The sequence below is a fragment of the Tinamus guttatus genome, unplaced genomic scaffold, assembly GCF_059628265.1.
Source record: "Tinamus guttatus ecotype Peru unplaced genomic scaffold, ASM5962826v1 Tinamus_guttatus_pri_ptg000287l, whole genome shotgun sequence".
Taxonomy (NCBI): domain Eukaryota; kingdom Metazoa; phylum Chordata; class Aves; order Tinamiformes; family Tinamidae; genus Tinamus; species Tinamus guttatus.
Window position 1 is genome coordinate 3046387 of NW_028288821.1, and position 22397 is coordinate 3068783.

The 22397-nt window shown below is 64.7% G+C and overlaps 1 protein-coding gene across 4 annotated transcripts; it reads left to right on the forward strand.

Moving 5' to 3' along the window:
* The first annotated feature begins 1984 nt into the window (after positions 1-1984).
* On the forward strand, positions 1985-22128 carry DGKK (diacylglycerol kinase kappa). Of its 4 annotated transcripts, none has more exons than XM_088527517.1 (29): positions 1985-2002; positions 3116-3359; positions 8583-8693; positions 8902-8982; positions 9242-9346; positions 9732-9864; positions 10071-10177; positions 10492-10617; positions 11047-11149; positions 13521-13683; positions 13780-13888; positions 14145-14284; positions 14471-14552; positions 15082-15173; positions 15395-15494; positions 15650-15890; positions 16045-16146; positions 16239-16338; positions 16937-17044; positions 17683-17776; positions 17882-17989; positions 18206-18319; positions 18609-18743; positions 19011-19177; positions 19441-19558; positions 19646-19963; positions 20073-20184; positions 20872-21002; positions 21639-22128. In XM_088527517.1, exons 2-29 carry the CDS (start codon positions 3162-3164, stop codon positions 21711-21713), a joined length of 3573 nt encoding a protein of 1190 aa, XP_088383643.1. In that variant the 5' UTR covers positions 1985-2002; positions 3116-3161; the 3' UTR covers positions 21714-22128. The 4 variants fall into 4 exon arrangements, with proteins under 4 accessions (XP_088383643.1, XP_088383644.1, XP_088383641.1 ...); XM_088527518.1 differs by lacking the exon at positions 1985-2002 and having other exon boundaries at positions 17680-17776; positions 19646-19732; positions 19847-19963; XM_088527515.1 differs by lacking the exon at positions 1985-2002 and having other exon boundaries at positions 17680-17776.
* Positions 22129-22397: the final 269 nt, after the last annotated feature.

Consider the following 22397-nt stretch of genomic DNA (forward strand, 5'->3'; position numbering starts at 1 on the left):
TGCTGCCAGCCCTGGGCACGCACTGGAAGGAGGTAGCGCCCTAGAGAGCGCCCCTCGCTGCCCCTCGGTGCCGGTCTCTGTCACACTAAAGGCGCAGCGGGTGCTGCACAGCCCGCCCAGCAGTGTCGTGTGGTTTCTCACCGCGTCTCCATGCGTTGCGACCGGCCTTGGGGACGGGTCTGGGGAAGGGAGTCCTGGCAGAGACCCGCTTGGCTCAAATCCCGCTGGGGCTCTGCCTCCCGCCAGTGCTGCCCTGCAGAGCCAACCAGTGCCTGGGCAGCGTGGGAGCTGCGGCCTGAGGGTACCCTGGGAGGGTGACGTGGGGTCCTGTGTGCCCCATTGTGCCCGTGTGGGTGAGAGGAAAGAGCCTGCGCTCATCCAGGCAGCATCTGGGGGAGCTTCTGCGCATAGCTTGGCCCCTGGCACTCACTGCTGTGGCATTGCTGGGTCCCACAGGACCCCCTGATTGGGCAGAGGGGGTGTTGGAGGTGCCTGACTGCACCGGGTACAAATGCCGGGGCCAGATTCGGGGTAGCACTGGCAAGGGTGGCACCACAGGGCACGGTTGCTGTCCCCCACTGCCAGGGCCTGTCGGTGTCCGTGGGGTGCTGTGGCTGGGTATCCCCTGCCCATGGCATGTGACCCTGCGCCGGGCCAGCGGCACACGCATGGCAGGGCCACGCTGCAAGGTAGCTGCTGGCCACTGGATGGCACCAGCACACGCGTGTGAGCACGCGCGGCAGGTGAGCCCGTGCAGGGGGTGCACACGCGTGCACACGCGTGGGTCTGAGCGCACGGGTGACGGTGAGTGCGCACATGCATGCGGCTGGACCCGGGCACCCATGGGTGGGTGCCCAAGTGTGCGCTAGAGCACGTGGCCCGTGCAAGCTGGCACAGGCAGAGGGGGCCGGGCGTGCACACGCCTGCGCTCGCTCGCACCCCTGGCTCTGCACATGCAAGGGGATGTGCACACACGCTCGGGCAAGTGCGTGCGCGCACACGGCAGTGCGGGGCACGCGGAGCTGTATGTGCTTGTGTGTGCGAGCACGGGGCCTCCCGTGGGAACCTGTGCGCGCAAGGGAGCCCACGTGGACATGGGTGAAGACGGACACACGTGGACGGGCTCCTGCACGTGTGGCTGCACGCGTGTGCAGGCATGAGCACATGCACAAATGTCGGTCTGTGCCCCGTGGCGAGGTGGAGACGCACTTGGCCCTCCATGGGGACTTAGTGTGCGGCTGGCCCAGCACCGCAGGCCCGCATCTCCTGGCTTCCTAGGAGCGCAGGCAGAAGTGGAACACGCTACAGGTCTGTCTCCCTGTTACCAAACCTGTGCCACAGCCCTTCCCTCCCCAGGGCACTGCAGCCTCAGTGGCAAAGCCGTGAGCAAGGTGGCCCTGGCCCAGCCTCCCCGTGGGCCAGTGGGGGCAGATCAGTGCCGGGGCCTGCAGGATGCCGGACTGCTGGGCACGGGATGTCCTGGAGCACCCAGGGGCGAAGGGCCAGCCACGCTGCCGGCACCCATGGGCTCCCTGAGCCACAGCTCTGGGGAAAAAGCAAACGGGGGCGCGCGCTGGGGATGGGCACGCGTGGGGGACGGGCGCGCGTTGGGGACGGGTGCGCGCGCGTTGGGTGCGTGGGCGCGGGGCCCCCCGGCGCGGGGGGTGTGATGAGCTCGCGCGGCCTCGGCGGAGCAGGCTGGGGCTTGCGGCGCGCAGGGGCAGGGCCGCGGCCGCCCGCAGCGGCGCAGCCCGGCGAGCGCCGCCGCCGCCGCGGCCACGGGGGCAGCGCCGCGAGGCTCCGCGGGGCGGCGGCGGCCGCGCCGGGCTCCGCGGGGAGGAAGAGGCTCCTTGCACAAGCGGCGGCCGCGGCGCGGGGCTGCAAGGTGCGTGTGTGCGCGGGGGGGACGCGCAGCCCGCTCCTCCGCCCTCCCCGCGCCGCGCTCCGCTCACTTTAAGGATGCGCCGCGGCGATGCAGCGCGGGGAGCGAGCGAACCCTAAGGTTGGAGGGATGGGGGGCGGCGAGCGGGGGGTCCCTGCAGGCCGGGGGCTGAGCCGGCAGCACTGCGGCGCTCGCTTCCCCAGAACGTGTATACCTATATATATGTGTGTGTGTGTGTGTATCTATAGCCGCTTGTTGCTGCGCGGGGAGAGGGCAGCGCGGTGGCCCGTGGCGCTGGGGAGGGGGCGAGGGGACGGGGCCGGCGCGGCGCAGCTCCCCGCGCCGGGGATTGGGGCGCCCCTGCGGCCCCCCCGGCGCCGCGCAGCCCCCGGCGCACACGCGCGCTGCGGGACGCGGCCGCGGCGGGCGGGGGCGGCGCGTAGCCCCCGCGCAGCCCCGCGTAGCCCCCGCGCAGCCCCGCGCAGCCCCGCGCAGCCCCGCGCACGGCAGCGCGGCGCAGGTAGGTGCCCCCCGCTCCCGCGTTTGGCCCCCCTTTGCTCTCCCCCTCGCGGCGCGGGTTCCGGGGAGCGCGGGGGCCGAGCTGCGCTATGGGGCCGCGCCTGACGAGCCACCCCCTGCTCCCCTGTCCCTTCTCCCCCTCTTCCCGCCGCCACCTGTTCGGGACCCCCCGCTGTGGGGCCGCTTCCCGCACCCCCCCGCTCCTTGGCGCAGATGCTCCCGTCGCTTCCCGGCCGCCGGAGCAAGATGCGGCGCAAGGAGGTGGCTGCTGCTTTCCATGGAGAAAACAATTCCCTTTTTTTCCCCCCGCCCGCACTCCCCCTGCCATGGACACAGGCCCCCTGCAAGGTGGCCCGGCCACCAGGGAGATGGGGGTACGAGGTGGCTCCAAGGCCAGGGCATGGGGTGGCCGCAGTCCCTGCCACCCGCAGCACAGAACAGGACTCGCAGTAGGGACGACATGTGGCCGCCCAGTGCACGGGGAGGGGAGGACGAGGAGAGTTTGGACACCCCCCCCCCCCCCAAAAAAAAAAGAAAAAAAAAAGAAAAAAAAAAAGAAAGGGAGGGAAAAGTTGGCGTGGGAGCCACCCCGAGCGGCGTTCCTGGGTGTGGAGGCGCCGCCTCCCCCTGCTTCCAAGGCACGTGCCACCCTGCTGGCTGCGTACCCCATTTTGGGGCTCTGCCTCCAGCGCTGCGTGTCCTTGTCCTCCCAAGGTTGTCACTGGCCACGGCAGAGCCCTGAGTGGAGCCGGGTGGGAAGATGGCCGAGAAACTGGTGCCCGGAGACCTGTTCCTGAGGAAGACCCGGGACTCAGTGTCCTCCCTGGACTCGGATAAGCTGGCGCCCATCTCACCTGAGGCAGGAGGAGAGGAGTCATCTGACAGCGAGGGCGAGCAGGAGGACAGTTCCCACAAGCTCATCCGCAAGGTGTCCACGTCTGGGCAGATGAGGAGCAAGGTCAGTGGCGCAAGCTCGGTGTGGGAGGGCCCATCTTGTGCGTGGGGTCCTGTGGGGGCCACCAAGCTTGTGGGTTGCCTTCACACAGCCCTGGGGTGGAAATCACTGGGACATGTTTGCTTATTGCTTGCAACCCTGGAAAACCCCTCGCAGGGCTGGGGAAGAGCCAGGAGGGCTCTGAGCCCTGCTAGTGAGGCTACACGTCTTGGCGAGGGCACGGACATGGTGCTGGAAACCCGCTGGTCCCAGGGGACTTACAAAAACATATGGAGTGCCAGCCCTGCTGTACAAGTGAGCACAACAAAATGGCCAGGCCCCTTCTGCAAAAAGACCTGGAAGGCTGTTATTTTGGAGTTGTAAAAATGAGGTGACTATGAAGATGGAGAAGTGAGAAGAGCTTATGAGCCATGGTGGCTCATAAGGCGCCTGTGTTGGCAAGAGGGTCTGGGGCCGATGCAGGGAGCAAATGGGTGCCAGGCTCTCAGTGACATGAAGGGCAGGTGGCCTTTTGAAGCCGCCTCAGGGTTTCCCAGAGCCTGGAGCTGGAAGAGCCGGTGATGGCACCAGGGAAGTGTATCCATGGTGTTTCAAGCTAGCCACGGCCTAAGCGGTGGCAGTGCCTCACCTACCCACGGCCACTCTCGGCACTGCTGTTGTCAGCCCTGTTGCACCGTCCCATGCCTGTCGGTCACTTGCGCGGGGTGGGCTGTGCTGGAGCAAGGAGCGAGGGGAGCACCGTGGGCTCAACCGCCCTCGTGCCATCTCCCGGGGCAGCCGCTCGGCTGGCCGGGTGTCACCGGGCGCCAAGGGATGCAGCGGAGGCGGGTGCCGGGGAGGCTCCGGGCAGGGTGGGCAGTGAGGGCTTGTCTGGGGCCAGGGCTGGCCCTGGGCTCAGCCCCTCGCACGCTGGCTCCGCGCCGCTGCGCTGAGCCTGGTGTGTTGGCACCGAGGGCCAAAGGGCAGTTTGCTGGATGTGCGGAAGTCGCACGCCCCAGGCTGGAGACATTTCCCAGCACGGCAATGGCGGAGGCTCTTGAGGAGCCTTCCAGGATGCCAGGGGCTCTGCACAAGGGATGTGCCTCAGTTTCCCCATCTCTGCACCGGGACGGGCACCTCCTCGGCCTCCCCCCGGCTCCGGCTGCCAGGTTGGTGCTGGCAGTCACGCTGGGGCACGGGCACTGTTGGAGATGCAGGGCAGGACGGTGGAAGGAGTTGGGCTGGTACACGCGTTGTCGGGTGGGTGAGGACCTGCCCTGGCTTGGGGATGGCTTGTCAAGAGTGGGTATCCACATGGGACACCTTGTCCTCATGGGATACCGCGTCCCCCTGCTCCCTCCGCTCTCGGGGCTGAGCCCGTGGTGCCAGCGGGTGCAGCTCCAGCGGAGGCTGTGGCGGATCCAGGCCGGCCGGCAGCGATTATCCATGCAGGAGGCGATGCCGCACGGCGGCGGCGCGGTGCCGGGGGAGGCAGGCAGCGTGATGGATGGGCGGGCGGAAAGGATGCCGCTGGGCTCGTGGCTGGGAGAGGGGCACTGCCGGGGCGGGATGTGCGCAGGGCCAGTGGGCGGCTGCAGTGGGGCCGCCCTGGCAGAGGGGGGAGGCTGGAGGGGGCTGCCGTGGGGGTCGTCCTTCTCCCCGCTGGTCCCAAGGGAGCTGGCGCTCCCCCGCGGGTCCTGTGTACCGGTGCCTTCGGCCATCCCTCCATCCCTGCCTGCATCTCTCCCGGCTGCTGCCGCCTCTCCCCACCTCCAGCTTTGCTTTCCCTGTGCTGCCATCGCCGGGGCGCCCCGCAGGGCGCGGGGGCGGCGGGGACATTGTGCCCGGGCCGGCTCCGGCACGGCACCGTCGCGTTGCGGGTGAGCGGAGGCGGGCAGCGAGCGGGAGCGTGCAGTGAGGCGGGCGGCTGCGGAGGCTGTGGGGACGCCGCTGGGATGGGACGCGGAGCAGCCGGAGTTGGGGACCGTCACGGTGTGCACGGACATGGCTGACTCTGGCCAGGCACTGGATGCATGGGGAATGCCGGGTGCTGCCGCGGGGGCCACCGGGGCCAGGAGCAGGCAGGGCTGGCTCCTTGCCCTGGGAAAAGCAAAGCAAGGCAGCACCCATGGGGCCAAGCCTAAAAACCTCCTTCCTAAAGCAGCAAGGCGGCCACAACCCATCTCCATCACCCTGATTCCGGCTCGCTTGGGCCAGAGAAGAGCTCAGCAGGCCTGGCCTCACTCTCCGGGGCAGCGCGTGCCCCATTGAAGTGTCTGCCATAGGCTTGTAATTAAATGCGGGGGGACCCCACAATAAGCCACCCTAGTGCTGTGCACCCAGCTCCCGGTTCCTGGCCCTGCAGCACTTGGTGGGGACACAGGCCCTGCTGGGCTCATGTTCCTCGTCAGGGCTCGCCAAGCTGCCGCCTGGGGTGCAAAGATAGCCCGGTGACACCCGCCGGATGTCGGTGTGGTTGCTCAAACGCGCTGCCCTCTTGCCGCTCACATTTTCCATTATGCAAGAAGCGCGAGCACCTCGGCCGCAAGGCGCTGCTCCGGGCAGGAGCGCCATGGCGGGAGCCCCACGCGCCTGCGCCTGGCCGCGTCCCGGGCGCCTCTCCTGAAAAAGGGGCTCCGGTCCAGCCTGCGGAGTGCAAGCTCGTGGCGAGAAAGCAGCTTGGGGCTGTTGCTGCCGGAGGCCAAGCTGCAAGGGGGAGCAAAGGGGAAGTTCCCCGGGAGCAGAGCCGCCGCTTCCCTCATTCCTGGAGTCGCTGTTAATCCGTTAGCCCATGTCGGTGCCTTCCAGTGCCCTGGTCGGGGTGGTGTCGTGGGGACTCCCGCAACTTCCGTCCCGGAAGCGCCCTGCTGTACCGCAGGCAGCGGGGGCAAGAGGGTTTCGTAGGGCCTCAGGCCCTGCTGCGGACGCTGTGGTCCCCCGCTCATGGGACCCATGTGGTTGGCAGGGGGGATCCAACCTGGCTGGATCCCAGCACGTGTCCAGAGCAGGTGCAGGCTGGCAGATTTGGAGCAGGGCAAGCAGGGGACGATGCTTGCGCGATGCAGGTTGGTGCGTTCCCTGGCGTTTGGGCTCCTCTCCTCCTCCTCTTCCTCCTGAGTCTGCGTTTCACATCAGCCCTGGCAGTGCGGGAGCATCCCTGGGCTGGGATCCAGCGCGGGGGCCATGGGCTGTCCCTGCTGGCCCAGCTCCTCAGCTCACAGGTGGTGCCCCGCGGACCAGCCTTGCCCTCCGAGTCCTGGGCATGGCCGTGGCTGGGGCTGCAGGGGATTTGATCTTAGGGATGCCATCCTGGAGGAATGGGAGCATCCTGAGACATGTGACTGGCAAAACATGGGAGCTGCCAAAGGGATGAAGGCTTCAAGGCCCGCTGCGCGTGAAGCTGGGAGCGCACAGGGCAAGGGGCAGCAGGAGCAGCGTCCCACACCGGAGCGTGCCGGAGCGCCGGGGTCCCGGCTAGGGAGAGCCGAGGGGCAGCGTGCGAGCCCCGCTGCTCGCAGCCCGCAGAGCGTCCCGTGCTGGGGCCGTGGAACAGCGGAGCCCGGCCGCCCCCGCGCGCGGGGCCGCGCTCCGGAAAGGGAAGCTATTTATAGAAAGCGGGGCAGGCGAGTAACCACCGCACCGCCCGCGTGCGCCGGGCACGGCCCCCAGCGGCACCGTGCCCGCCGGCCCCACAGCACCAGCCCCGGCCCAGCAGGGCCAGCGCGGCGGCTGCGAGGGCCGCTCTGCACAGCGGGCGCGGGGATGCCCTTGCTGCAGCCACGTGCGTGCGGCCCGCGGGCAGCCAAGATGCTCCCACGCTCGCCGTGGACCTTGGAAAGGGCTTTGCCTTTGCAAGCTCCGTGTCTTGGCCCGCTCGCGGGCTGCTCCCTGGCCTGCATCCTGCAGCCAAGCTGCGGCCGGCTGCCCGAGACTGGCGCAGTGCTGGTGTTCCTGTCCCCGAGGCTCAGCGGCACGGGGGCCGCGCTGTACCAGCACAGCACAGCACGGGGAGCGCGCCGAGTGCGCGTCCGTAGTGCAGCGCCCTGGGGCCGCAGCTCCCCTGCGACGCCTGCGGTGCCCAGTGGCAGCTCACTGTTAAACACCCATTTAATTGTGCGCCGGGATCTGCTACCACTGCCACTGTTCCGGCTAATTGCTGCAGAGCACCCGAACGGGGCTGCCGGCAGCGTGCGATGAAGATGCAATCAAAGATTAGGCAGTGCCAGCGCATCTCTGCCACCCGGCTCAGTGGCGGCTCATGGCCGCGTTGCAAGCGCTAATTAATTGAGCTGCCTAAACACCGCTGCGAGGAGGGTAAATATTGGCAGGTGCTGGGAGGGAAGAGCAGTGCTGGGACTGCGGGCTGGGCGCTGCGGAGCCAGAAGCACCACGAGGTGTCACTGCTCCAGGAGCCCCCTTGCTCTGCCCGTTGGTCCCCGCCGCAGGGTTGTCCTCTCGTAGGGACACCAGTGCTGGCCTCCCTGTGCTGCCCTGCTCTCCCCTGTGCGCCCAGGGAGCTGCAATGGCTCGAGGCTCCTCTGGATGCTGCCTCTGGGGCCAGGGAGGATGAAGCCTGGCAGAGGGGGGCAGGAAACGGCGCTTTTGCATTGCTGGAAAGCTCCCGGCACCCGTTCCTGTTGAGCCTGGCAGTGTCCCCTCCAAACACCAGCTCCGGGAGCTGGTTCCATGTGTCCAGCATCCTGGCTCTAGCCAGTCCTGAAGGACTGTAAGAGCAGAGAGCCAGTGTCCAGGGTGCAGCCAGCAGGCGAGGGCTGTCCTTGCTGTCACTAGCCAGCACTGGTGACACCCATGGGGACGTGGTGCAGCCCTGCTCCCGAGCCGGAGGCGCTGGGGCTCCATGCAGGCAGAGGGGCTGGAGAGCACCCGCGCATGGGCATGTGGCCGCAGGGCAGCTGGGTGTGGGCACCCCCGTCAAGTGACGAGTGAAGCCTGGAGGTGCTGGGCAGCCCCCGTGCGCAGACTGTGCTGGATTTACGGCCCCTCTCGTGTTTCTTGTGCTGGGCACGATGCCAAATCCAGCATCCCTGGACATCCTGTCCCACACACATCCAGCACAGCGTGACAGCCCAAATGTCCTACCCGTGTCCTGTGCCCTGCTTTACTCCTGGCCACAGGACCATAGGGGAACGGCTTCGCTTGGAGGGTCTTTGTCAGGGCTGGGGGCTCCCAGGGAATAGGGGCTGGGCTGTGCTGCAGGAGCTCAGCACTTCGGTGCTCTCCGTGCAGAAAAGCGTGAAGGAGGGGCTGTTGCTGAAGCAGACGAGCTCCTTCCAGAGGTGGAAGAGGCGATACTTCAAGCTGCGGGGCAGGACGCTGTATTACGCCAAGGACTCCAAGGTAGGCTGGGCACCCGCTGCGCAGGAGGCGCAAGAACTTGGGCAGCCAGGAGGCTGCGGCTGCCCCTGGGCTTGCAGCCCTGTCCCTCCCTGGGCAGCTCTGGCGGCCGTCTCTGCCCCAGTGCCACGGGAAGGGAGGCTTTGCTGCCCCTCTGGGACTTGCCGCTGTCCGCGAGGCTGAGCGCAGGGCTCCCGTTTCTCCTCTGCAGTCCCTGATCTTCGATGAGGTGGACCTGTCTGATGCCAGCGTGGCAGAGACCAGCACCAAGAACATCAACAACAGCTTCACGGTGAGGCTGGCGCAGGGTGCCCACCGCTCCATCCCAGCTGCAGAGAGGCTCTGTGGCCGTGGGCACGGAGCCGTGACGCGTGGGCAGCCACCTGGGGCTCCTCTCCTGCGCTGTCAGGGCGGGCAAGGATGCTGGAGGTGCCAAGAGCTGCGGGATGCTGGTGCACGACTGCTGCGCCGTGGGATTTGCCGGGGCTATGCAGGGGCCGGGCTCCTTGGAGGGCGCTTTGCAAGGGGATATGGTGTCGTGGCTTTTCTAGGTGATCACACCGTTTCGGAAGCTCATCCTGTGCGCAGAGAACCGCAAGGAGATGGAAGACTGGATCAGTGCCCTAAAGTCTGTGCAGAAGTGGGAAATCCATGAGGTGAAGGAGCCCGCGAGCATGTGGGTGGCCGTGCTGGTGACAGATGATCCGTGGTGACAGGCAGGACCAGGCCATGGGGCCACAGTGCCCGGGCAGATAACCCCAAGGAGCTGATGCGCCAGATGAGGGTGGGCTCCACCAGCGTGTCCTGAACCCTCTGGCCCTGCCTGCTCCCGCTCTGGGGCTTGGACATCCCGTCCCAAGATGAGATGGGAACGGGCCTGGGTGCATCTGGTGGAGCTGGGATGGGGATAAGCCCACCCAATTCTGGCCAGTCCTCAGGGAGCCTTGGGGCGAGGAGGGAAGAGGTGTCTGCATGGGGTTGGCTGGGGTTTTGGCAGGGCCGGGACCGCAGGCCTTACGGGCCAGGGCTGTGTCCCTGCAGGCCACTCAGTTCAACATGGAGCACTTCTCGGGCATGCACAACTGGTACGCCTGCTCCCACGCCAGGCCCACCTTCTGCAACGTGTGCCGCGAAGCCCTCTCGGGGGTCACCTCCCACGGCCTCTCCTGTGAAGGTAGGTGCCACCGGGCCTGGCTGGGACTGCAGCCCTCCAGCGCGGGGGGATGAAGGCTCGCCTAGATGGAGATCAACGCAGGGTGATCTGCGGTGATCTGTGGCCAGCTTTGCTTGGATAGAGGTGTTTCCTGGCTCCAGGATTGGGGTCAGGGGTGCACATGCCCTGGGGTACCATCCCTGCTCCTCACCCACTCTTCCCCCCAGTCTGCAAGTTCAAGGCCCACAAGCGCTGTGCGGTGAGAGCTACCAACAACTGCAAGTGGACGACCCTGGCCTCCATCGGCACAGAAATCATCGAGGATGAGGATGGGGTAAGCAGCTCCGCTCTGCGCAGGGGTCCCGTCTGTCCTGACAGGACAGAACAGCTGGTGCTGGAGCACCTGGGAGAAGTGGTCTTTAGTGCCCAAATGGGGAGCAGGGACAGTCCTGACACGCTGGTGTCCCCTGCCCTGCTCTGACACCTGCAAGGGGCTGGGCAGGCAGGGGTGCAGCCCTTGCAGGACTGGTTTGCTGGCCAAAGCTATGGGCACCTGCTGCGTTCCTGTCCCCATTGCCAGCGTCGCTGATCCTCAGGCACGCGAGGAATTGTCCTGGGACATTGGTGGCCAGCTGCCCTTCTTCACAGGTGGCCATGCCCCACCAGTGGCTGGAGGGGAACCTGCCCGTCAGCGCGCGCTGCGCCGTGTGCGACCGGACCTGCGGGAGCGTCCGGCGGCTGCAGGACTGGCGGTGTCTCTGGTGCAAGGCCATTGTAAGGACGGACCCCAGCAGAGCCTCCCACCCGGTGGCAGATCTACCCCGAATGCTCCTCCAGCGCGTGCAGCGTTGTACACCCGTGGCCATCCTGGGCACGGTTGTGGACTGGCTGGGGTCCCTGTCTGAGGTCACTGAGTCTCTCCTGGGCTGTTCGCCAAGCTAGAACTTGGCTTTGGGAAGGATGACCCCAGTGTGAGCTATGCATCAGGCAGCCAAAGAGCCAGGGCCGAGATTGGGTCTCCCCTTCTCCTCCCCTCCCTGGCACTCACTGGTCACTAGAAAATCAGTTGCTAAAACATCAGTGCCCCCTCTAGACACATCCCTGGGGAAACTGAGGCTCGGTGGGGAGCGCTCAGCAAAGCCAGGGTTAGTGCTGGGTCCACTGGCTTCTGCCATGGCTTAGCCCATGTCCCTGTGCCGCCAGGTCCACAGCGCCTGCAAGGAGCTCTTTGGGAAGAGATGTCCCCTGGGGCAGTACAAAGTTTCCATCATCCCACCAACCGCCTTGAACAGCATCGATTCAGACGGTGAGTCCTGGAGCGGGGAGTGACCAGTCTGTGGACGTGGCCGCTCTCTCGGGCTGCTTGGGACAGGGCCTCTCAAGTCCCGTGAGCTGCAGCTCCTCTGCGGCAGACTGACTGGGCTCTCGTGCGCTGCGCCTGCTTTCCTGCGCAGCACCAGCAGCACCGTGCTCAGTAGGTTCCAGAGTCAATGTCCCAATGTCTTGGCTGCTTGTTGCAGTGTGCTCTGGCCCAGAGCTGCAGCAGTGCCCTGCTTTGGGTGCACTTCTTCCCCGTTTATTTGTGTGGTGACTCCTGCCCAGGCTGTCCTCGCAGTGGCCCTGGTCACACTCCATGCCACCCTTCCGCTTGGCTCTCACTCACCTGCACCTGCTGGGGGTTTGAGATGCCACCTCCTAGCTCGCTCCTCTCCATCCTCCGGGCTTATCCATACTGCTTCCCACCCCTTTCCTGGGAAAGCTGCCGCTCATTCCCTCACAGAGCAAAGCGAGAGCCTTGCTCAGGTTATATCTTCATTCCCAAATGATGATGGCAGCAGGAGATGTTGGCAGGAGAAACACTTTCTATGCCCCAGTCTCCTGATGGTGGAGAGAAGCAGTACGTGGCCCACGAAGACTCCCTCCCCCTTCTCCCTCCCCGTCTCCGGAGGGTCCAGCTGGCCTCCGCTGAGCAAAATCTGTTCTTCTCCTCCAGATAGTTCTTCCCTTGTTCTTTAATGATTTTCGCCACTTCCCTCAGCCGGTGGCTCATCTGCTTCTCCTTACTCATCGGGATGCTGTCAGGGCAACCAGCACGTGGCAGCTTTTCTGTCCTAAGAGCCATGTCTGCTTGGGGCCGGGCGTCCCGAGCGCCGCTGCTCGGTGCCCCCCACCGCCGTCCCATCGCAGCCAGCCAGCAGTGGCCGCGGTGCCCCAGGGTCCGGCCGGGCTCTCTGGCTGCGGCGTCGCCCTCCTCCTGCTCCCGCTCCCCGCCGCGATCTCTCCCCCGCCGTACATGTGCACCCAGCAGCCGGCTCTTCCGCTCACAGCCCACACACTGACTCAGCAGCCCCCGGTGTTTTCGTTCTCAGATCCGCTCCTCTTGTTCCCGGGCAGCAGCAGAGAGCGGGCAATACCCAGGCCCGCCGGAGGCACCAGCTGGCCCCATGGCAGCCCCCTCTGCTGCCTCCCCATGGGGTGGCTGCCCCAGGGCTCCTGCGGGCTCTGGACAAGGAGGTTGAGCACAGCAGGACTGCGGGGTCCTGCCGGAGGAGCTGGGGAAGGGGCAGTGCCTGCGGCGATGCCGCAGCGAGCGGTCGCGCAGCCGGCGAGCGCCTGCAGCGCCGCCAAGGCAGAGGCCAGACAGGCAGAATGTGTCTGGATTACCAAGTGCCCCAGGTCCCTGCACGGGAGCAGCGGCTGGAGCAGGAGAGCCCGGCCAGGCCGCCCGGAGCCATGGATGGATACGGCAGCAGTGCGAATGCGGGAGCGTCCCCGAGCCAGGGCAGCTGCCACCAGGGTGCCGGGGCTGGGACGGGATGTGCCATGGGCAACTGCAGGCTCCAGGCCAGCAATCAATTCTCCTCTGCCTCGGGCACATTTCATCCCCCATCTAATTTCTCTGAGAGCTGTGTGGTGGCTGCCAAGCCGCCCTCGGCCTCTGCGTCATTCCCCTCTGCCCTGCCAGCACGAGCAGGCAGGAGAGCTGGGGGCTGCTCCTTAGCAGGTATTGGTGGTGATGCCAGCCTGCCAGTGCCACCCTGGGTTGCAGAACATGCAGAACATGCTGCGGAGGGGGTTGGCTAGGTTGGTCCCAGTTGGGTTGCTGATGCCGGGAGGGGTTGTCTGTCCTGTGCTTCCCACCACTGGAGCAACAGCCAAAGCCCTGGTTTCAGCCAGTGACTTGCTTAGGTCCTTGCTCCATCACTGCCTTTGTGGGCAAAACTTAGCTCTGCCCTTGGGCCAGTGTGACACAGCCTTGACTCTTCTCCCATCCCTATTCCCACTCCAATACCCTTTCCCATTCCCATCCCCATTCTTTTCTTCATTACCACCTCTATCCCCTCCCCATCTGTACCCCTATTCCCATTCCTTTCCCCATCCTCATTCCCATCCCTATCTCCATCTCCATTTCCTTCCCCTTCGCTATTCCCAGCTCCAACCCTGGTCCCATCCATTGCCATCTCTCAGCTCATTCCTCCCCTCTCCATCCCTCGAGCATCCTGGCTGCCATTTCTTCAGCCATCTCTTGACCCCAGCAGCCCCCAGTTTCGGCTTAGCACAGTCCAGGTGTCTGTGTGCCCTCTAGTCTCCTAAGCTGTTTCCTCTAATGTCCTTGGGGACAGAAGAGCCAGGGACGGGGTCACTCCTTGGGGCTCATATGTGCGGACTCTCCACAGGTTTCTGGAAGGCCACTTGCCCCTCATCCTGCTCCAGCCCTCTCTTGGCCTTCGTCAACTCCAAAAGCGGGGACAATCAAGGCGTCAAGTTTCTGCGCAAGTTCAAGCAGTTCCTCAACCCGGCCCAAGTCTTCGACCTGATGAATGGGGGCCCACACCTGGGGTAAGCACTGGGCTTGGCGGGGATGTTGCATGGGCATGAGCCCCGTGCAAGATGATGATGCAGCCCCTCAGCCCCCTCTATCCTGCCCTTGGCCAGGCTGCGGCTCTTCCAGAAGTTTTCCACCTTCCGCATCCTGGTGTGTGGAGGAGACGGCAGCGTGGGCTGGGTCCTCTCCGAAATCGATGCCCTTGGCCTGCACAAGCAAGTGAGCGTGAGCGCGGCCGCGTGGTATCGCCTGGGCGAGCTGGCGAGATGCCAGGCCTCTCGTGAGCGCCATGCGGTAGGGGTTGATGGCTCAGTCCCCCTCAGCATGCCCAGGGTGCATGGGGGGACCTAAGCGTGGGCCACATGGACCTAGCGTGGACCTAAGCTTCAGAGCTGGGGGTGTTGCAGGTGGTTGCTCCCACCCGCTGGCTGTGTGCCCCCAGCTTGCTCAGAGCACCCGGGGCCTTCTTCTGCAGTGCCAGCTGGGGGTGCTACCCCTGGGGACCGGCAACGACCTGGCACGGGTGCTGGGCTGGGGCAGCCTGTGTGACGATGACACGCAGCTGCTGCAGATCCTGGAGAAGCTGGAAAGGGCCACCACAAAGATGCTGGACCGGTGAGCGTGATGGGAGACACTGGGGCTGGGGCAGGAGCTCACTGCTTGGCACTGTCACCTCCTGTGTCTCTCGGTCACTCCTTACCCTCGTGGTCTCCCTGCATGTCCCAGGCCTGTGGCCTGTGGCCTCTGCCAGGGTGCCCGGGCTGGGCTGGGTGACAGCGGGTGTCTGTCTCTGCTTGGCAGCTGGAGCGTGCTGACCTACGAGGCGCCCAAGCAGTCTCCCCCAGCTGCGAAGGAGGAGGAGGAGGGGGACGCCAACATCCAGGTAGGCCACGCGGGTGGCGGGGGGCTCTGAGGCGGGCAGGGCTGGTCCCCCCTTCCAAGCCGTGAGCTGAGGCTGGCAGTGGGTTCCCGTGGGTGCAAGGGACGGTGCAGTCCCCAGAGAGCCACACTTGGGGTCCCTGGGGCGCGAGGCTGCAGAAGGGCTGCCAGCTGGCGGGACATGGTGAAATGAGTCTGGCAGGTCTCAGTGCAACACATGGAGAACTGCCGGGATGCATTTTGCCACCTGCCAAGGGGTAGGCTAGCTGGGAGACGTGGAGCTGACCTGCAAAGTTGGAGTTCAGGAGGCTGTTTATGACTCTTCCTCCACCATCCCCATGCCTCAGTTTCCCTCCACCTTCCCCGTGCCTCAGCTTCCCACCTGGTGCGTCGGAGCATCCCCTCTGCCTGGAGGGGACGGGCTGAGGAGGGCTGCTGCTCAGCCCTGCTCTGGGGTGCCCTGGGCACGTCTCCACCGTGGATGGGGCTCTGCTCAGGCAGCCCAGCCCCAGCTGTGGCCCCTGTTCCCCCAGGCCCAGATCTCCCACTACGCCGACTCCGTTGCCTTCCACTTGGCCAAGATCCTGGAGTCCGACAAGCACTCGGTGGTGATCTCGTCTGCAAAGTAAGGGATGTGCTGGGGACAGGGGTGCGGGTGCCACCCTGCCCCAGGGTGCTGAGCCCTCCCAGGATCACATTAAGACCCCACCGAGGATGCCTATGCCAGGACAGTCCTAGTTCTGCCCTGCTGGTGCAAGGGAGGCTCGTCCCAGGGGTCCCCCAGGGACAGCACTGTGCCCAGCCTGTGCTGTGCCCCTGCCACCACCCCGACCCTTTCCCTGGCAGGTTCCTGTGCGGCACCGTGAATGATTTTGTAGCCGAGGTTGGCCGGGCTTACAAGAGATCCACCGAGAACAAACAGGAGGCTGAGCTGATGGCACGGAAGGTGGGCTGGGGCGGCTGGCGGTGGGCTCCACGTGCTGGGTCATGGAGAGCCCAGCCAGCCCCATGCTGGGTCCCCGCGCTCCTGATGGCCATGGCGTGGGGGGCACCCTGCAAGCGCACCGTGCGGGCCGCGTGCGAGCGCTGTGCGTCCCACAGTGCGCCATGCTCAATGAGAAGCTGGACTCGCTGGTGCGGGAGCTCAACGAGGAGGCCCAGGCCATCACAGTCCCCGAGGGACCATCGCAGGCCCTGCTGGGAGACGCCAAGGAACGCGACAAAGAGAGCGGCTTCCACCCCAGCCCTGTGCCCCGCATTTTCAAATCCAAGGAGCAGCTCATGCTGCGGGCGAACAGCCTCAAGAAAGCCCTGCGGCAGATCATCGAGCAAGCGGAGAAAGGTGAGAGCCCTGAGCCCTGCACGGTGCTGGTGCTGGCCCTGGGCCTGCCCTGGGTGCCTGCCCCTTCCCCCAGCGCCCGGGCTGGGACAGCCTGGCAGGTGCCCAGCGGGGAGCCTTGCTGCAGCGCGTGGTGATGCTTGGGGTCTCCACCCAGCTGTGGACGAGCAGAACAAGCAGACCCAAGCCTACTGCAGCACGGCGGGCCCCACCAAGAAGGACAGCTTGGAGGAGTGCAACAAGGAGGCGGAGCGGCTCAGTAAGCTGCGATGGGGGCACTGAGCTGAGCATCAGCATGCGGGCGCTCAGGAGGTCGGGGGAGAGCGCGTGCACTAACCGCCCGTTCTGCAGGCTCCCGGCGGGAGACCGTGACCTCCGCCACCTCCTCCATCCTCCTCGACAGGCCCGACAGCTTCGGCACCTTGCAGTTCCCTGAAGACCCCAGCGCCCTGTGAGTCAGAGGCTGGGCCCTCCGTGTGGCTCTCAAGACCCCAGCTGCCCACGCATGGTGCAGGAGGGAGCACAAGCAGCAGCCCCATGGGCGGCTTGCACTGCTGGCCTCGGCTGCCTCTGAGAACAGCAGTGCCACGGGCATCCTCCGCCTGGCGCTGGAGGTGTCCCTCATGCTGAGCCCTCCCTGGCATCGCCTGAGTGCCAGCCGCCTCTGGGACATTGTGCCAGCACGTGCTGCGTTCCACCCTGGCAAACCCTCAGCCAGCATCTTTGCCAGGCTGAAGTTAGTGCAGTTGCTGAAGCTGATGTAGGTGCTGAAGTTCGGAGCGCGTGGTCCCCTCCAGGCAGGTCCTAGTGGGGAGTCACAATATGGGGAACAAACTAGCCCCAGCTACACCTGCTCGATCCCTGGTGTCTTAGATTGAGCTTCTCCATGTCTGGTCCTGGCAGCCCTTTCCTGCTCCATGCCAAGCCCCCATCCCTTGCTCACACTGCAACTGGCTATTTTTATTCTGCTCCCGTTTCCCAGTTCCACCCCAGCAATCGCCTGTGCGTGGCTCTCTTCCCAACCTGCCTTCCCTGTCTGCTGCTTTCAGCCAATTTTCCGAGAAATGTGTCATGAATAACTACTTCGGCATCGGCCTGGATGCGAAGATTTCCCTGGAGTTCAACAACAAGCGGGATGAGCATCCCAAGAAATGCAGGTGGGCTGAGCCCCCAGCAATACCCTGTGCAGCTTGGTCTCCTCCCAGTTACCTGTCTTGGGGGCTCCTGAACCAGGAGGGACTGTCTGGATAGTGGGAAGTGGGAGGTCAGAACTGTTACACTGATGCCCAAGCACCTCTGGGTGCAGCTAGTAACCAGCTCATCCTGGGAAGGGGAAGGATTGCTGTGAGGCCCCTGCTACAGAGGGTCTGGGGTAAGCCCTGGGTGGATCCAAGTGTGTGCCGGTGTCAGGAGGTGCTCAGGGAGCTTTCTTTGCTGGGCGCCTGCGTGGGCAAGATCCTGCAAGACCAAGAGGTCTTTAGCACACTCTTGGGGCCGAGCACTGCATCCTGCATCTTCTCAGAGGTGCCAAGCAGCACCCTGTCCTGAAAGTGGGGAAACTGAAGCACAGAGCAGGAACTGGGAAACAGAGCCAGGTCTGAGCTCATGTGGGGACCAAGCCTCAGAGCTTGTCTTTGGGAGCCTGAGCGGTAGAGGCTGCTGGTCACTGGCTGCAAAGCGGACCTGCGTGAGGCTGTTCTAGAGCTGCCGGTAGAGCAGGGTGGGCAGTGCAGGAGCCTCCAGGGTTGGGGTGCAGGGTGCCCCGCTCACCCTGCGCCTTCTGCACCTGCAGCAGCCGCACCAAGAACATGATGTGGTACGGGGTGCTGGGCACCAAGGAGCTCCTGCAGCGCACCTACAAGAACCTGGAGCAGCGGGTGCAGCTGGAGGTAGGAGAGCGCGTACGGGAGCAGCTGTGACGTGGTGAGTGGGACCGCACGGAGGCTGCGTGGGCAGGGAGGCTGGTGTTCTCCTGCCTCAGCATTCTCTTCCAGTGCGACGGGGTGCCCATCTCCTTGCCCAGCCTGCAGGGCATTGCTGTCCTCAACATCCCCAGCTACGCTGGGGGCATCAACTTCTGGGGAGGCACCAAGGAGGACAACGTGAGTGTGAGCGCTGTGGGGTGGAGAGGAGGGCCTGGGGTGCCATTCCTGTGCTCCCAGAGATCCTGCGGTCCCCAGGGCAGGCAGTGGTCTGGCATGTCCCTGCCTTGGGCCTGTGCTTGGGGGTGGTGGAGGAGGCATGGAGGGAGGGGGTGGGTTCCCGAGAAGCTTGGGCTGACCCCAGCTTGGGGTCTCAGTTGTGCTGGCCCCCTGCAGAACTTCGGAGCCCCGTCCTTTGATGACAAGAAGCTGGAGGTGGTGGCCGTCTTTGGCAGCATCCAGATGGCTGTGTCGCGGGTCATCAATCTCCAGCACCACCGCATAGCACAGGTAGGGGCCAGCGGGGCTGGGTAGGGAAAAGGACACTTTGGGACCTGTGTGTGCCCACACTGACACAAGTGGGCAAGAATGAGACGCCACGTGGTGCCAGAGCGTCTGGGACACCTCAGCCCCAATATCTCTGAGGTCGTGGAGGTGGCGTGGGCTTCTGTTGGGCACATGAAGGTCGTAGGTGGTGGCAGGGGACTATTCAACCTCAGTCCGGATACTGAACGAAGCAGAAGCCTGCAGCGGGCAGTGCCAGCCTGGCGATGCCAGCCCCGGGCTGTCTGCCCCGCAGTGCCGCATGGTAAAGATCACAATCCGGGGTGACGAGGGTGTCCCAGTGCAAGTAGATGGAGAAGCCTGGATCCAGCCCCCAGGAATCATCAAGATCCAGCACAAGAACCGAGCGCAGATGCTGACAAGAGACCGGGTGAGCTTTGCCCTCCATCCTGCCCATGGGCCACGTCCGGGTTGGGTTCCAGGACAGCCAGGAAAAGCCCTTCTTCCTCGCCTTGTCCCCGCTTGCCATGCAGGAGATTGGCACTGTGTCCCTCTGTACTGTCCTGCTCTGCCCCAGGGGCACCTACACCTCCGGGACAGGAGCAGCAGGCTGAGGGCTGGCGTCCCGGGGAAGTCCAGCTCTTCCAGGAGAAGGGCTGGTCTAAGAGGCATCCTGAGGGCCTCCCTCTGCCCACAGGCCTTTGAAAGCACCCTCAAGTCCTGGGAGGACAAGCAGAAAGGCGAGAGCTACCGTGCGGCCGCGCGGCCCCGGCTCAGCTCCCAGCAGTCCATGGAGTACCTGACGGATGAGGAGACCAGCATCTTGTTGCAGGTCTCACAGGTCGCCGAGACCCTCATTGCCAGGTGGGGGCAGCAGGCATGGGGCAGGGGTGTTGGGCCCTTGGGCACAGGTATCGAGAGCGTGAGGGAGGAATGCCCAGGCTGGGGGGAAGAGGGACGCTTTGCTGCAGCGCTGCCTGCCTTGGTGTCCCAGCACGTCCCAGGGCCCTGTGGGTGGCTGAGCCGGGCTCCCCTGCCCCACTCCTGTGCCGGGGGAGAGGGGTGGGCACCCTGCTCCTCTGGGAGCCCCGGGGTGTCTGCCCAGCGCGGCTCTGCCTTCCCCGCAGGATCCACGAGGCCGCCAAGGCGCACCGAGCCATGGAGCAGGAGCTGGCGCACGCCGTCAACACCAGCTCGCTGGCGCTCAGGGAGGCGCTGTCCAACAAGGCCGCCGGCAGCCCCGAGGTGAGCGGGAGCAGAAGGGCCGCAGGGGCCACCCCGGCAGCCTGTGGCCCTGGCGCTCAGGCCTCCCTCCCTGCCGCCGCCTCGCAGTTCCTCAGCAGGAACGCGGCCGTGGAGGTGGTGCTGAGCATCAAGGCGCTCTACACGGAGACCAGGGCATTCCTGGAAGGGAAGGCGGTGAGTGCGGGGTCGGACGGCACCCCCAGCCCCCTGACGGAGGAGGGCACGGCGCCCTGGGCTGGCGCCCCGGCACGCGGCAGAGGGGCTGGGGACGGTGCCTGTGCCCCGCAGCTGGACTCGCCGCAGGAGGAGGAGGCGCTGAATGGCCCCCTCAGCGCGCTCGGCCACGAGCTGCACAGGCTGCTCGACATCCACTGGCTGGCGCCCATCGCCCACTCCGCTGAGGAGGTGGGTGGCACATGGGGGCCTCAACACGGGAGGCCACGTTGGGTGGGTGGTGGAAACCCAGTCAGCTCCTTCTTTCTCTCCACGGTGCTCCCATCCCTCCTCCTTGCAGGAAAACGTGGGAACGGCCAACAAGGGCAGCTTCAAACTTCGCCTCAACATCCCCAAGCCCAGGAAAGATAAAGACAAAGCGTCCAAGCAGAAATCCAACAGCAGCCTGCCAGGTAACGGGGGGTCTCACCCCAGAGTGGGAGAAGGGAGCTTGAGGTACCCTGGCCCTCAGTTCTGTATGTGAGGATTGAGGCACTGAGTCCCTTCAGGCAGGCTCAGATCAGGGAGCCTGAGGACCCTGGAGCCCTCCGTGAGGATGAAGGGCCAGTAAGATGTCCAGACCCCACCAGCCAAAGAGTTAACAGTTGCACCATGAGCAGGGCAGAAGATCCTAACCTTGCTGTGCCAGTCCATGCGTTACCCATGATGGGCAGCCCAAGGAGGGTGGCAGAGCCTCCCCCAGCCATGCAGGGATGCCCAGGAGCACATTTGTCACTGACAGCCCCTTATAGAGCTGAATTCTTCCCCCTCTTGCAGCACTGTAACTCCATCACCTTCATCCACATGGGAAAGAGGTAGAATCTGGTAAAGCTCAGCCCACCCATGCAGGTCAGTGCCTGTGCTGGGCGCTTCATGGATAGGGAGAAATGCAGCAGTAAAAATATGTCTGCTTTGCAAGAAAACTATAGAGAAGAGCAACCTCATCTCCAGCCTGAGCTGCCCAGTCTGGCTGGGACTTCAGGCCCGGCCAGAGCAGAGCTGGAAGATGCTGCCCGCTGCTGCCCGCCTGGCCTTGGCTCGCCGCATACGGCTGCCTGCAGCAAGGCTCCCCCGACATCCATGGCTTTCCTCCCTGCCAGCAGACAAGTGGAGCTCTGAAGAGGTGGCAGCTTGGCTGGAGACGCTTGGCTTGGGGGAGTACAGAGACATTTTTGTGCGTCATGACATCCAGGGCTCTGAGTTGATCCTGCTGGAGAGGAGAGACTTGAAGGTACAAGATCCCCTTTCCCACCCCTCCGGATTCCCAGCCTGGGTAGCACCAGTACCCCAACTCTTTCCTTTTCCTCTCCCTCCTTCAGCGGGGCTTAGGCAGGAGATGCCAGGGCCAGGCGTACACTTATCCCACTTCCCATTGGGAAGTGTTGCAGGGCAACCCTGGCATGGCTTGCACCAGCTTGCACATGAACAGGGGCTGCAAGCAGGGAAGGGGCGTTGCTTTGGGAGTCCTGGCTTGCAAAATGCTGCTTTGCCCCAGGGGAAAACAGTGCAGGCTGCTTGCACAGGGGATGGGGGGATAACACTGTGCCCTCACTGCATGCAGAGATGCTTATAAGGGGGTAAGAAGCTCCCAGGACACCTCTTCTGTTTGGGGAAGAGGTGTTTACAGAAAGGACCAAGGGCTGGGGTAAGCCCTGTCCTTGCACAGAACGTGCTTGCAAGGGGGAAGAAGGGTCCCCTGGAGAGGTGCTTACAAGCAGGACAAGGGAGTCCTGGTCACTGCAGGGCTTGGGTACACTCTTGCCTGGAGAGCGAGGGCAGCAGCTGCTCTCTGCCCTTCCATTTCTTGGCCAGTGGAGCCAAGGACTCATGTTACAAGAAAGTCAAGCTCCATTTCTCCTTCCTGCAGGACCTGGGCATCACCAAAGTGGGCCACATGAAGAGAATCCTCCAGGCCATTAAGGAGCTCAGCAGCATGCCCTAGACCAAGGGCGCAGCATGGCAGCTGAGCCCATGCCCTGGGTCCCTGTCCCAGGATCTCTAGCCCCTAGGGACTGGTGCCCAGGGGCTGGGTGCCAGAAGGGGGGAAGCCTAGATCCCCTGTGTGCCCCTGTGTGCGAAGCCCCCCTGCTTGCCTTGCTTTGTCTGTTCGTCCCCCAGGGCCCCTGGAGCCGCTGCTTCTCCCACAGCCTGTGGGGCTGAAGACACTAAGGTGGAGATATGGTGCAGTAGGCAATGCTGGCCCACGCTTGGGTCACTACAGGAACCAGAGGGCCTGGACTGTGCATCGGTCCCAGCTGGGGCCAAAGCAAAGACTCCCCCCCCACCCCGCCCTGGCCTCTTGGATGTGGGTATTTAAGCTGTGTAAATATTTGGAGAAGAGATATTTATTGCTGGTGCTTGCATTGTGTCATTGCTTCAGGGAAATGGAGGTGGGTGGGAAGGGGATGAAGACCTTGCCCATTCCAACCCTCACCTCTCATCTTCCTCCTCTCCCTCCTTCCTCCCTGCAGGCCCCAAGAGTGACCAAGCCTGCACTCACCTTCTGCCCTGATAGGGCAAGGGAAGCATGGCTCAAGAGGCTCAATATAGCCTCTACTCTTGTGCCATATCCAGGGTTTACCAAACCAGGGTCAGGCCCTGTTCCAGCAGCCACTGCCAGCCCAGA

Bases quoted from the DNA above. Each gene is read 5' to 3' on its own strand.
- DGKK (XM_088527515.1), top strand. From the start codon at position 3,162: ATGGCCGAGAAACTGGTGCCCGGAGACCTGTTCCTGAGGAAGACCCGG. The intron at 18,744-19,010 runs GTGAGCTTTGCC...CTCTGCCCACAG, and splicing joins AGATGCTGACAAGAGACCGG to GCCTTTGAAAGCACCCTCAA. The intron at 21,003-21,638 runs GTACAAGATCCC...TCCTTCCTGCAG, and splicing joins TGGAGAGGAGAGACTTGAAG to GACCTGGGCATCACCAAAGT.